This window comes from Biomphalaria glabrata, chromosome 1 (genome assembly GCF_947242115.1).
Source record: "Biomphalaria glabrata chromosome 1, xgBioGlab47.1, whole genome shotgun sequence".
In the NCBI taxonomy this organism is placed as follows: domain Eukaryota; kingdom Metazoa; phylum Mollusca; class Gastropoda; family Planorbidae; genus Biomphalaria; species Biomphalaria glabrata.
The window spans coordinates 16,119,491-16,134,476 of record NC_074711.1 but is presented as its reverse complement, the minus strand read 5'-3'; the positions used below and the strand labels follow the sequence as shown (position 1 = coordinate 16,134,476).

General features: G+C 37.5%; 1 protein-coding gene across 8 annotated transcripts in view; it reads right to left on the bottom strand.

Moving 5' to 3' along the window:
• LOC106073092 (integrin alpha pat-2-like) overlaps positions 1-14,192 on the bottom strand; it is a 77,754-nt gene extending 63,562 nt beyond the window's left edge. For 4 of the 8 annotated variants that reach the window (XM_056024584.1, XM_056024619.1, XM_056024627.1 and 1 more), the window contains exons 1-2: positions 14,036-14,192; positions 12,495-12,940 (exon numbers count right to left, since the gene is read on the bottom strand). In XM_056024584.1, coding sequence (XP_055880559.1) covers positions 12,495-12,868 — 374 coding nt within the window. In that variant the 5' untranslated portion in view covers positions 12,869-12,940; positions 14,036-14,192. Of the gene's footprint in view, positions 1-12,494; positions 12,941-13,441; positions 13,686-13,883 lie in introns of those variants that run through there. The other 4 variants (XM_056024588.1, XM_056024607.1, XM_056024598.1 and 1 more) reach the window with 4 other exon arrangements.
• Positions 14,193-14,986: the final 794 nt, after the last annotated feature.

Genomic DNA, 14,986 nt, shown 5'->3' with positions numbered 1-14,986 from the left:
CACCTTGAATCTAAGTAAATTGACGCACACATACATATTTTTTTTTAAAGTATAGTATAGTGGATAATTCTGTTTAGCACAAACCAAGAGAGTTAATATTTTATTCAAATGTTTTGAAGTTTGCAATCTTAAGTGTAACCAAGACAGAATTTAAAATATATATATATATATATACCCAGATCTAATGGTAAAATACCAGATGGTGGAAGATTGGAGATGGAAAACTATTTACATCTATGTCTGTCAATGTGGTCAGCATATGTTACATTAGTCCTCGTTTATTTCGTTCTTCTTTATAGCAGATGTCTTCTGCTTTGATTTCATCAGAGTTTACTTCTGCTTTGATTTCATTAGAGTTTACTTCTGCTTTGATTTCATCAGAGTTTACTTCTGCTTTGATTTCATCAGAGTTTACTTCTGCTTTGACTTCATTAGAATTTACTTCTGCTTTGATTTCATCAGAGTTTACTTCTGCTTTGATTTCATTAGAGTTTACTTCTGCTTTGATTTCATCAGAGTTTACTTCTGCTTTGATTTCATCAGAGTTTACTTCTGCTTTGACTTCATTAGAATTTACTTCTGCTTTGATTTCATCAGAGTTTACTTCTGCTTTGATATCATCAGAGTTTACTTCTGCTTTGATGTCATCAGAGTTTACTTCTGCTTTGATGTCATCAGAGTTTACTTCTGCTTTGATTTCATTAGAGTTTACTTCTGCTTTGATGTCATCAGAGTTTACTTCTGCTTTGATTTCATTAGAGTTTACTTCTGCTTTGATTTCATCAGAGTTTACTTCTGCTTTGATGTCATCAGAGTTTACTTCTGCTTTGATGTCATAAGAGTTTACTTCTGCTTTGATTTCATTAGAGTTTACTTCTGCTTTGATTTCATCAGAGTTTACTTCTGCTTTGATGTCATCAGAGTTTACTTCTGCTTTGATGTCATCAGAGTTTACTTCTGCCTTGATTTCATCAGAGTTTACTTCTGCTTTGATGTCATCAGAGTTTACTTCTGCTTTGATGTCATCAGAGTTTACTTCTGCTTTGATTTCATTAGAGTTTACTTCTGCCTTGATTTCATCAGAGTTTACTTCTGCCTTGATTTCATCAGAGTTTACTTCTGCCTTGATTTCATCACAGTTTACTTCTGCTGTTTGAGATAAGACGATAGATCCAGAACAACGTTTCTCAAACTACTCTCCCCTCCCCCTTTCGTGCCAGAGCCTGGAGCTCCGAACTAAAAAGAAATGGGAGGCGGGGGCGTCAATTTATTTTTCAAGTATTTTCATTGTAGTTATCAATCCATGTTTGAATCTAAACTGAATGACATTAGTTACTAATTCTGGAAAAATCCAAATATTTTTAAGTAAGAAAGCGTCGTTTCTGGAAAAGGACATTTCAAAATGTTACCGTTTTCATGACAGGCTGCTGCAAAACATTTGGAAGATGACTTTTCAAAACTTACATCTACTCAAATGGCATAGATCTTTTGTCAACGATTTTTGTGTGTGTGACAGGAACTAAAAAAAAAAAAAGAAAGTCGGTGGCAAGAAGTGTTACCTAACAGGAAACTTGATCTTACCACGGTCACGTCCAGTACAAACCTAAAATGACCCTTGTATTAAAGTACTGGCTAGTGCGGCCTCCTTCATTCAGCTGGGACTTTATTTATATATATATAGGATGAGTCTAGCGGTGTAAGACAACACTTCAATATCTACCCCTCCCATCTCCTTGTGACTTCTTACTAGCAGAAACAAAGGTAGATACCAAGAACTAATATGTGAAGCTCTGGACGCAGGAAAACATCGAAGTTAACAAAGATCCCACAGACCTCCTTGTTGGATGAAAAGAGGGGGGGGGGGGAAACCTGTTACCATTCCAATAAGAACATTTTTTTAGTATATAAAACACTTTAAAACTATTTACAAATCACTATTTCCGAAAGAAAAACAACGCTTAACAAACTAGCTTTAATGACCATTCTTTTTTTGTTTTTTAAACATATTTATGCAAAATAAAACTAGAATTGTACTATAATTATGTGTATTTAAGTTTCAATACAGCGATCCTCCAAGTCTCCAGCTAAAGAGAGGGGGCATAAACGAAGTTTTTTTTTTGGCTGCAGGGGAGGGAGGGCGCCACAAGTAAAAGTTTGAGAAACACTGACGTGTAGACATTAGCAGCAATAGTAATTCCTTCAAGTTCATTTACACGTGCTTTACACTTGCAGGAAAGAACAGAGTGGTGCACTCAATCTAAACTAGAAGGCCCTAGCACTTCTGTGGGACAATGTACATGGCTACGAACTTAACAAGCTCATTGTTTAAATAACGCATCCATTGTTATTTATAAAAGTGACCATTCCAAGTGGCCTGTGATAAACCCTAAAAAAGTTTAAGAACCGAGAATGGCCAAAAGCAACCTCTCATAAAGCCTTTTTAACTTTCCCAAGCACATCATCCCATATCAGGAATCTAGACCAGGAAATCATTTATCCAGGCAACTCCAACAAATGTCGTGTCTATTAGCACAATCTTGACGACGATCACAGTACGACGTCTCAAAAGATTTAAAAGGTCGACGCCATGTTGTGACGTTGCAGGTCAGTGTTGAGGCCTTATATAACGAAGGGTCTTGGTTAATCCCGGTATTTTCATAAATGGAGTCTTTGAAGTATCCGGTGTACAAATGTGAGAATTGGGACGATAAGCTAATTATTTTAATTTTAAAAGTTCCCGTTTTCAGCCATACGATTTATATGGGCAGATGCTGTAAACAGTAAAGATCATCGGTTCTGTTGCTCACGGTTTACAAGGGTATCACGTGGCCAGCATAACGACCACTCGCCTTTACTTTTTCCCCAGCTAATATCAGATACCCGTCTTGGCGCCCTACAGATCAAGAAATAAAAAATCCCAGTCTTCACCATAATTCAATGTCGGGAGCCCTCGGTTCGGAAGCCAAGAGCTTTACCACTCAGCCACCGCGCCTCATTAAATAAAAGTATCTATCTAGTCATTTGTGTGCACTTTTGAATAGAAACGAATTTCTCTGCTCGTCGCAACAATTAGGCCCAATACTCAATATAGGCATGTACGATCATCCTGGAGTCCCTGATGTTACGTATGTGGTGGTTTGTTGTTTTTTTTTTTGAAAATTTAAAGTCGAAATCTCTTCCAATCTTTTTTTTTTTCTTTCTTAAATTTGTCTTTAGTTTCCTTCATAAGGTCATCACATTTCTACACATCCCTTTCTTTTCTTTTTCTCTCTTTTATTGCGAAATGTTACCCGGATCTTTAAATATATATATTAAAGAGCAGATTACTCTGAGTAGCGAATGTGTGAAAATAAAAAAATCCTGTCTAGATGAGTACATCTTTAAGAGTCTGGGTGTATATTATCTATTTGTCAGTCTACCATTGGCTCACTCACATTCTATTGTCTAGTGCATCTACTTTGCGGACCGGTTTCCACTGGACAGACCCTGAAATATTTTCCTCTCCCCTCCCCTTACAACCTCAACTGACATAATAAAGGGGAACAGGACCGCAGTTGTCCACTGTGCTGTCTGACACGGTTCACCGGTTTGTCCAGTTTTAGTCGTTTCATTTTACAGCTAGGTAACAAGGTATACTGTGTCAGACTGTAACAGAAGTCTCAATGTTTTCTAGTAAGTATTGCCGAATAATACAAGCTACTGCCCTTCTGAGAAAAAAAGAAAAAAAAATGTACTGCATTCGTCTATGTCAATAAATAATTGTGCGGAGTTTCAATTTGATCCGAGAAAAGTTGTGAGAGAAATAACGTGTACACATTTTTTACTAGAAAGACAGAGTAAGTTAATATAAGCTTTGTAAAAATGTAATGAATTCTCCAATCTTCTTAGTATGCATTATAAGTTAGACCTAATTTAAAACGAATAGTAATCTTGTAAACAGCATTCTCTTCTCCTTTCCTTTCTGCGAGCATATACAAAAATAAATTCTTTTCTTGAGGATTCGAATAAGAGATGGGGCATTTTCAAAACAATTAGATCAATTATAAGACATCAGTTAGGCCAAGGGAGGCGCGGTGGCTGAGCGGCAAAGCGCTTGGCTTCCGAACCGGGGGTCCCGGGTTCGAATCCTGGTGAAGACTGGGATCTTCGGCTTCGGAATCTTTGGGCGCCCCTGTGTCCACCCATAATGGGTACCTGGCATTAGTTGGGGAAAAGTAAAGGCGGTTGGTCGTAGTGCTGGCACCCTCGTTAACGGTATGCCACAAAAACAGATGAACTTTACATCATCTGCCCTATTGACCCCAAGGTCTGAAAGGGGAACTAGTTAGGCCGTAGGCCACAAAAAAACAGATGAACTTTACATCATCTGCCCTATTGACCACAAGGTCTGAAAGGGGAACTAGTTAGGCCAGGTTCACATCTAACTGAAGATTCACTTTCACCTATCCTTTGATCTGCTGGACCGTTGGGGCACTACACAAGATCTGTCAACCTTCTTTTTCCATTCTTAACTGTCATTTGTCTTTGATATAATTTCATTCGGATTCATTCTTTCTGAAAATATTGAAGCCTGCCTGGGTGAACCACTTCGGGGGTCATTTTGAGTTTGTGTTTCCACACAAACTGTCTTTGTAACCTTGTTTTTTTTTTGGGTATATTTAGGACGTTGTCACAGTCTCAGTTGACATTGCTTGATTTAATATTCACGTCATGTTAAGAGGTTAAAAGACACGTGGAATTCCTGATGTAGAAAACAGGAAGTAGAATGAATAAAGTTGACTTTGAGTTCAGTCAAGTCAGTTCAGTCAAGTGGTATCCTTTAGACCGGGTGGTCAAGTAGATTTTTGGTCCGGGACGGACAGTAGCGACTTAGAAAAGTCAAGCAGTATTTACAGTTAGGAAGTATCTTTTAGGCAGTTGATACCAGTGTTCTTTTTGAGTCATGTATTATTATTCTGGATTATTCTGTACAGTGTTACCCGCCGAGATGCGGACGTGATTTGTAATATACTCTGGAGAGTTTAACGTACCGGTATTGGATACATTTGATACCGCTGTTATGCGGATAGGATTGTTTATTATTTCTTGACTTGTAACACTAACAAGGAGTGCAGTGTTATTATGTTGTAAATTAAACTTTATATTTGTCTGCTGAAACGGACTTAAGTCAGTTTGTAGTGTCTATATTTGTCACGTGTCAAGAGTACTCCAAGAAGCACGAACACAGCATTCCACGACATTCGCATTCTTCAACATTACACCATTTAACATTATTTACAGACGTAACAATACGAAATAGATTTCTAAGGAGTGTTTCTATTATTTATAAATCTAAAAATACTACACTGAAAATAAATTGTATTCAACACTACAGTTAAAATGTTGCATTTGGTCATTAGCATGTTTACCCACAACGAAGCAACTAGGTGCGTCTCAGTGCTGGAACTAGTTTGTCCAGTAGGAGAGGCAGTTTACATTTTACTTTGAAAATACAAGTAGATGTTAACAAAAATGTTGGCTCATTACATTACACAGCTATATTGAAGAAAAATATAAAAACAAGATTTTAAGATATAAAGTAAGTTCGTGTTTTACAGAAACTCGTGGTGACCCTGCGGGATTGTTGTATTCAATCATTACATTACAAGTGTACACAAACAAACACTTAAATCGCAAGAACTGATCTCACAAAAATTTTGCCTAAGCAAACCGTCTTTTAATTAACTTTAAAAAAAAATCAAAATATAATTTGAAAAACTTTGCTTAAAAATGTAAAAAAAAAAAAAGCGCTTTCGATAGTAGCCTTTGCATCCATAAATGCATTTTTATTACATTTTATACACATAAATATAGACAATATATTATTTTAAAAAAAGAAGTTTTAGACTTGTTAAAAAAAATGTAATTTTAATGTTTATAAATAATGCATATATTTCTTTTTTAAATAGTGTTCGCTTTCCAATGACTAAAGAAGCCTCTGCACTTTTAATTTAGAGATCTCTACATTTGTTTAAAATAACCGATATAGAAAACATAAAATTGGTAATGTGAGCAGTCTTGCAGGTAAAATGTTCTCATTCTGCAAGGTAAAAGGTACTCATACGCACAGATAAAAAGTAATGTAACCCACATAAAAGATAGGCTACTCAAACTCCAAAGCAAAGGGCAATATTCACCCATGATACAAAGAACTCATCACCCCAATTAGATACCCAAATTACATGATAATCATTGATCAAGATCTCCCATGCATAGGATGATTACACTCCTAGGAATAAAATAATGACCCTCCCAGAAATAGAATAATCACCCTCCAAGGCTCCCAGTCAGTCCTCTCTACACTCGATCCCCTTTTATGTATCAACCAATCAATACTACTGATACTTTCAACTACTGTCCATTGCTACCGTGACTCTGAACACATTTGATCTCAATGAACTTCGTCTCAAATTCACACTGACTCTGACTCTTTGAGAAATATCTGGGTTCTCTTTGTACGTGGGAACACTTGCGTTGAGACGCACTGACCCATGACTTGTTATTGCAGATTTAAAATACAATATTTACAGCGGATTTAATCGAGTGCAGCGGTGATGTATTTTAACAGGAATGTTCATCCGTCTCATTTTTTTGGTGTCATGCTTCTTCTAGTGGTGTTTATTTCCTTCTAAGGTTGGGCGTCATTCGGGCAAGCGAACAGTCTTCTATATTATAATTCAGAGCAAATATTCTCTTGATTAATAACAAGCTTAACTACTCAGTGTAGCACAGATGACTAATACAATGATAGTTCTTGAACATACAGATGTATCACCGTTCTAACGTCTGGGTACAAATGTCCAGCCGTGTGTGGGAAAGGTTACACAATAGTCGTATTGTACAAAAGCAAATATTCAAGTCCGAACGTTTTCTTGTGGATAGAAACCCCGTTGCTAACATTGTCCCTAATTGTTGATTGAAACGCCACTGCTAGTTTTCCCCGTCCCAGCTAAGGTAACGCCACTGCTAGTCTTGTTCAGCCTCGTGGTTTGTTGAGTAAGAAACTAAATCTAATCGGTGAAATGGAACCCCGAAATAGAATGTTTTCTCAATACATTTTAGACTGACAGCAGAAGCCTTTAAAAAAAAACAAAAAAACAGCCGAGTTTCAAAGGTTCTGTATTTCTCATTGATTAGGAAGGCAAACAGATCTAGTTTCCAAAATCTGTCAAAATTATCTCTCCGCAATGCCAGGTATATCGGTAGAGAACCTTCGACAAAATCTAATTCCTCAGAGATAACTTTGTGTGCGTATTAGGAGAGATGGTCGCAACACGTTTACACAACTGCATTCAAACGGCTCAGCATATCTATGTAAAGGCACATTTCTAGACAACAAAGCTCTTATTTCATCATTGTTTTAATAGCATAATCGTCTTGGTGGTCAATCTTCAGCAATAAGAAAGAAAAACAAAATATGCATGTTATGCATGGCTTGCTAGACCTGTACTCTTGCAGATATTTTTTACATTATGTTCAGATTGTTTCGCTAGTTTACAGATGTCACAAATTATAAATGTATACTGGCATGTTTGCCACTTGTTTCGCAAAATAACACTTCTTACATTTTTAAAAACAAATTTAGTCTTGTATACGAGTGGAGAAAAATGGAAAGAAAGGGGGGGGGGTGTTACACTTTATGATAAATAACTTTTGTGATATTCTTAATCAAAACACAAAGAAAGTGCTCGACACTATTTATAGCCCACGTGCACGCTACACACACACACGAGTCGAGCACGTGAGACAGTTAGTTTATTTCCAGTCAATGAATAGCAAGATCTGAACCTATTTTCTCTCGTCCAACACAGTGGGTAGCATCTGGTCAACAAAGTGCCCCCCGCCCCCTCTCCACTTCTCATACACTCATTTTTGTCTTTCCCTCACACACACACACACATACAATAATTACAGATGTTGAAATGAAGCACAAAAGGAGAAGAGGGTAGCCTGTGCGCGCGCGCGTGTGTGTGTGTGTGTTACAAGGTGCTGGGACGGCCAAGGTATACATTTAGGCAAGGGGAGCAACTGGAGCGGAACAGGAGTAGTTGACTTAGACTAGTAAAAGTAAAAAAAAAAAGGTACATGAAGGCAAGTATTTGCTCAGCTAATCCTCATATTGGAAACACTAGGACCCGCAACTCGTCCAGATACTTAATCTTTCCAAAGAGTTATCTGGCCTCTAAACCTTGAGAGCATGTGTGTGTATGTGGGAGAAAGGGGGATAGTGATGCGTTAATGTGTTGTTGTTGTTTTGGGAAGGGGCAGGGGTATATTGATGCGTTAGTTTAAGTTAAGCAGAGCCTGCCTTAGAGAAATGGAGGCCGTTCTCGAAGTGAATTTTGGTGCACCCAAAAATAAAAAATTAACAGGGAAAAAACAAATACGCCATTTTTTTTTAAAACGTAGGTCAGGCGAGTGTACTCTAACAATGACGATGGGCACCCGTGTCGCTATTTCTTCTCTAAACAAATATGGGTGCGAGGCCCCCAACAATAGGAGGCCCTATGCAGCTGCCTAGTTTCCATATGTCTAGGGCCGGCCCGAGGCTTCATGTACGCTATTTCCCCTAATTAGAAAGGTTTTGTTCTAGAACATTTAATGACAAAACTTAGGCTATTTGTTATCAGTAAAGGAAAACCTTTCAATGTTAGGGAGCAGATGATGTAAAATGTATTAGTGTTTATTTCTTCGGCCGACGGTTAACGTAGGTATCACGTGGCCAGCACTACTTTCAAAACATATAGATTATATGTCAGGTAGTCCTTAGAGTTGATAGGATTCAAGGGTGTACTTAAAATCTCGTAGTTCAAAATCCCAGTTTTCTTCTGGATTGGAACTCAAGACTCCAGGTTCGGATGCCAAGCGCTTTACCACTCGGCCAACAAATAAAGGACTCTATAAGCTTTCAGTGTCTTGGACATACCATACCCTGATTCAGTTTGTTTATTTATAGGAGATTTGACATTACAGGATTATGTGGATTGTAGTTTCCCTGCATTTAGCTATCACATCTAGCATGTAATCTTTGACTGACTACATGCTAAGTCAAATACAAATCTGAAGCTACGAACGATACATACATACTACATACATAAAGGCAGCACTAGGGACCAAAGTTTTAACGACAGAAAATAGTGAATCAAATAGAACGAAAGTATGGAACGCGTGGGACCAAAGCACAACCCCGATACGGCAACTCCGCCTAGCAGTAACGCAGTACTAAGAGACCTAACCTCAAGAGCATTTAATTTACTATCTTTTCACATTAAAAATGTGGTCCCTAGTGCTGTCTTCATAAACGTAATGTGTACGCTTAACCAAACTTCTTGAACTTGGCTACACAAGAAATGTAGATAGTATCGTTTGACGTTTCCCAACAGCCAGTGACATCTCTCCCATGCACATCTAGCTTTGATTAGTGGACAGGGTCAACTGTTATCTGAGTTTATCTAACTTGGTCGGATATGGTCTTCTACACACGGGTCAGTTAATAGATGAAGTAGGTCTCTAGAAAACTAAGATCAGACTTCCACTCAGCGGAACCAAGGAGAATGTTCTTTTTGTATGGTATTAGACATGCACATTGTGATGATTGTATTTGTATATAGTATTATAAACAACACTTGATAGAATCTTGGGTGTAAGATTTAAGGAATTCTATGTTTATTTATTATTATTTCATTGGTCTATTAGTTAAAGTGGAGTGACGGCCCTTGGGATACTGTTATTGTTGTCAGAGGCCTGAGTTTTGTGATTGAATAATAGAAGTACAATATAAGGCAGTTTTATAGTTTTGGTGTATATTTAGTGATGCAACTTTTGTTGGCGTTATCTACAGTTATAGATCTAGTTATTTCAATTGCTTTATTAAATAGATTCTGTTCTTAATACATCCCTGGTGTTTCTTTTAAATTGTTGAAATACACACGTTTAGGAAGTTTATGTGCCCATGTCAGAGCTATAGGCTAGGAGTTCACAACACACACACATATATTCAATGGACCTCATTCACCAATCGTAAACAAACAACATTTAGCACGTGGTGCTCTATCTCTTCTATATAATTTACGATCTCATGTTTAATTCATGATGGTTGTCACGTGACAGTTTTTTTTCCGTTGTTTTATCAATAAGATCACGTGACTAAATGTTGATTGTTTACGATTGGTGAATGAGGTCCATTACAAATTCATAAAAAGGCACAGCTTATAATATTTATACTTTAATACTCGTGACTTATTGTCCAGGATAATCAGCTCATTGCGTTGCTAGAGTTGATTCTAGAGAAGGAATCTGCAGAGCATAGTGAATAGCCCCATTCACATTTGACTAGAGTAACAGCTTTAGTTAAATCACTAAATTTAAAAAGCCTTCAGGATAGAAGACTTAAAAGTAAAGTAGCAATTATACATAAAACACTGAACCATAATCTTCTAATACAAAATCTAATAAAATACTCAGAAAGACACAAAGATAAGGCACATTTCTCATTCTATATGCTAGGACAAATTTGTACAAATGCTCCTTCTTCCCTAGCGCTATTAGAGCATGGAATGGGTTGCCTGAGCTAGCCAGGAAAACCAGTGACTTGGCAGGTCATTGATTAAAACGCATGACTAAATGCATGACGCGTAGGACGTAATCATCTTCTTTTTTGAAGTAACGTCTGTATTATATAAGATAAGATCACTAGCCAGTGAACTAGAATGAGCTAATCAGAACAATAATACGAGTTCGTTTTTCTTTTCTTGTTAGTTTTGTTAACACACTAATTACATTCACGATAGGAAATGATTCTCCATTACAAATCAACGATTTATTTGTAGAGCATGTAGACTGTAGATCGATTTAGACTTGAGGCTGACATGCATTAAAAATGTTTGATAGGTCATTTTTATACCGGTGCATTACATTTCAGAATGATACTTTTTTTTAAAGTCGAAATGTAGTTACTTTATTTTCTTCTTTGCAGTAATGTCTGTAATATATAAGTAATTATAAGATAAGAACACTTGCATATTCTCTTAAAACACGATATTATAAAGTAGTCTATAAAAAGGTTTATCAACGGGCGGACAATTTCTTAGTAAAACCTTGACAAGTACGCCATAAAAGAAGTAAAATTGTTTCGACAAGAGAATCCAATGTATGATTCTACATCATGCTTGAGATAATTTATATTTAAAAAAATGGAGGGGGAGGGGAGAAGAAAAAGTAATACAACACAGCCAAGTGAGTGAGGATAGACTCAGACAAACCCAGACAGTGCACAGTGCATCCTAATCTTTTCCAGTCGAAGTGATTATCCTGAGCAACTCAGGCAGGCATTCAACACAAATGTATCTACTGTTACTAATCCTTATCGACTAGTTCACCTGAGGAAGCACTTCTAATAATAGAAACGGTAGTTCAACACCCAAACCGTGAAGAGATTGTGTGTGTGTGTGTGTGTTTTACACGTGTGTGTGTGTGTGCGCTTGAAATAGGTCTGACCTAACACAAGTGTTTACCAAAGTCTTCACCCCTTCTCCCCCATCTTTCAACACCTGGGTCAAGTGGTCAGCACACACTTCGGAACCACTCCCCCCGCCCTCTTTTCAGTAACATCATCACTGCATCACAAATGTGTAGTTCAAAAGCTGAAAATATGACACACACGGACATTCATAGTTATTCAAAGTAGATGTGATAGTTTCCTTAAAACGAGAACTAAGCTCAAGTCTAATGACTAATGCAATTGAAGTCAAGTTCAACTATCGACAACCTTTGAAGAGAGTAGGCTCTTAGATCGTCCAGTATCTAGAATCTAGATCATCAGTATCAACTATATATTCATGATCTATGTTTGGAAAAAAAAAAGACTAACAGATTTCCTCCCCTGTTTCAACTAAGTGATGGAGCTTTCAATGAACTAGTGTGCTTTGACCAGATTCAATTTCGATTTTAAAAAATCAAGATAGCTATAATCCACTGATCCAGAGTCAAGAGAATCAGGAACACACACCCCCCAGGACACAAACAAAGATTTGTATCTGGTTTACTTATTTACATGTGGCGTAAATATAGATCTTAAAAAAAAGGGTAAAAATGTCCACTGTCCCCTCAACTATTCTAGATTTTACCTACCCTCAACTATATTTGAACGAATGAACAGACACAGAGTAGAGAGTAGGCATGTCACGGACAACTTTTTGAATGCATTTCTTTTTATTTTAATATATTGATTATATTCGGACCTAGTCCTGGCTTGTCCAAACAACGCTCAAGTAGTAAAACAGTCTAAGTCTAAGTCTTCTAAGTGGAAACAACACATTTAGATGATATCCATTGAGTAACCAATACGACCTATGACCTATACGTTTACCCACTGACTTGCGTGTGCCCATTCTATTCTTAGGATTAATTACGAATATTGTTTTTAAGGAAAGAATCTAAAATGTCGAGTGACTTACCAGTTGGTCGATTGGTCAATGTGTTGAGCAACGGAATATCCAAAAAAGCTGCCTGCTGGGCCATGGTGCACCACAGCCGTTCTCAGGTCTATATTAAAAGCCTCCGCTCCCGAGGCCAACAACAACAGCAGCACAAGCATGGTAGAATAGAAACACAATAATAATAGACTAGACGTGCATCTGGACCTTTGACCGACACGGCCACTGACCACGGTCCAAGTTTTTACGCCATCCACTGGTTTTGTACTGCTACACCGTGTTGCCCCACCTGCACCCCGGGGTGTAGGATACGAGGGGTAAGATGTGTGGTGCCTGCTGCCGAGGGTTGCTATGGAAGGTAATCCACACAGGAGCTCAGCGGTCCCGTGTTCCATCCTGATTCAGAAACACACGTGAACTTTCAACTTATGTGTTTTTGAATAATTCCGAAAAGAAAGATCAGCAGCCTTAAATACGAAAAGGGAAACAATTTGAATAATTAATAAAGCTAAACGATTAGATCTATATAGCATGAAATATAATCTACAACTAGCCAACGAAATGATACGGTGCATAAAATCTATATGCACAACTGTCAAATTCAGTGAAAATCCATCAAGCATAAACACGATTCAGAAAATACAAAAAACAAACAAACAATCACACAACACAGGCTGGTTTTGCTTCAGTAGGCCCTACCCAAGACTCTTGACAAATAATACATACACATAACAACAATAGAGGCAATAGCCACATTCCAAACCTGCATAAGAATTAAGTTATTTTTATAACTTCTATAAATATAATATATCGATCTATTACACATTACAAATAATGCTAGATCTATTTCTATTTAGATTTTAGTATAATCATTATAGTTATAGCCTATGCCTATCGATAAAGACAGATCTACATTATACGCTAAAGGCCGAGGCTTGAAAACTATTTTAAATACAATTCAAACTAACATTTGACTAGATCTACAAGATTTGTATTCACTGTAAGACCGAACACACATTCAGTTTAATGGCTGCTATTACAAACTATCGCACATAGATCAAGATCTTGATTCAGATCCACGGCGTAAGCCTACTATCTAAACACTGATCGGTCACGTCTGCAGACAGGCTTGACTATTTCATTGGTAGAAAGACCGCTAGTTGCTGCTAAATTTAAGATCAACACTAAAGTGACTAAACCCACCCACTCAACAAGCTAGCAATAGAACAGAACGACAATATCTTCCCGTGAATGACTAGATTGATATGTATACGTATTTGGCAACAGAGAGTCAAAACAACTCATTTAAAAAATACGCAGAAAAAAATATAACAAAAAACTCGTAAGAAGTCAAACTATTCTAGATCTACATCTTCTAAAATCACATAGAGTCATAGAAGAACAAACAACATTAAACGTTAGCAGCGTTGCATAAATTCAATGCTCATTTTGTGAACAACAAACACTTAGACCGAGGAAATTCATTTCAAACTATACTTTAGAAGTCCAAAACGAATGCACACACATTATACAATTATGTAGGCCAAGTTCCCAAAGCTTACATTATAAGACTGAGTAACAGAGATACGGTCGTCGTAGCGCATGAGCACACGGTTACTTGCTCACCACGAGGGAAAAAAATATTCTTGGTGCCGAGACTACGGCGCCTACTACAGAGGGGCGCTGGCCTGACCCTCTTTTGCTACGCTGGAGGCGAACGAGAATTGGGACGAAGGAAGTGGGCTGGGGTAAGTTGGGAGGCGTTTTTCTCACAGACGGGCCTTTTTTCCCCCACTACGTCTTGCCGTGTGCGTCCCGCACACACCTTTCCTCACCACACCAGCGTGAGATTCTCCTGTCTGACAGTAGCCTAGGAAGATGGTCTTTCCCCATCCCAGGAGGGCATCTCTTACAAACGAGGTTCAGTCTAAAAAAATATGTGCACAGTAGGTAGAAAATACTCAACGTAATGAATGACGCATCGAAGTTTACACATTTAAGGCAGAGCTAGTTAACACTCCTAAAACAGTCTACGTTACATAGTACTCAAGGCCCACCTGTTGTAAAGACAAACTGTATAAAAAGGTTAGGCCCATGTCTGTTAGTACTTACAACTTCAAAGTAATTTTATGAATACACTACTGCCTAAATAATGCCATTGCAGCAATACACGATGATTTAAATAAAAATCAGTTTACTGATTCTGTTATGGGTTGTGAGACGTACCATGTGTATGTATGTTGTTTGTATTTTATGTGAGAGGACTTGTATGAGTGTATAAAGTTATAGTTGAGTGAGAGAGCTTATATGTGTATAGTTGATCACACTAAGTTTTTGTTATATACCATCCTTGATCACATTGCCAAGGTAATGTTACCCTATTTCTGACTCCAGCGGACACGTTTTGTCTCTAAACCATAGAATTATATATACTACTCTAGACTGGAAGATTTTTTAACACTACAAAAAATGTGAAAATTTTTTAGAAAGTTGGATCAAGGCGTTGTTTTGTA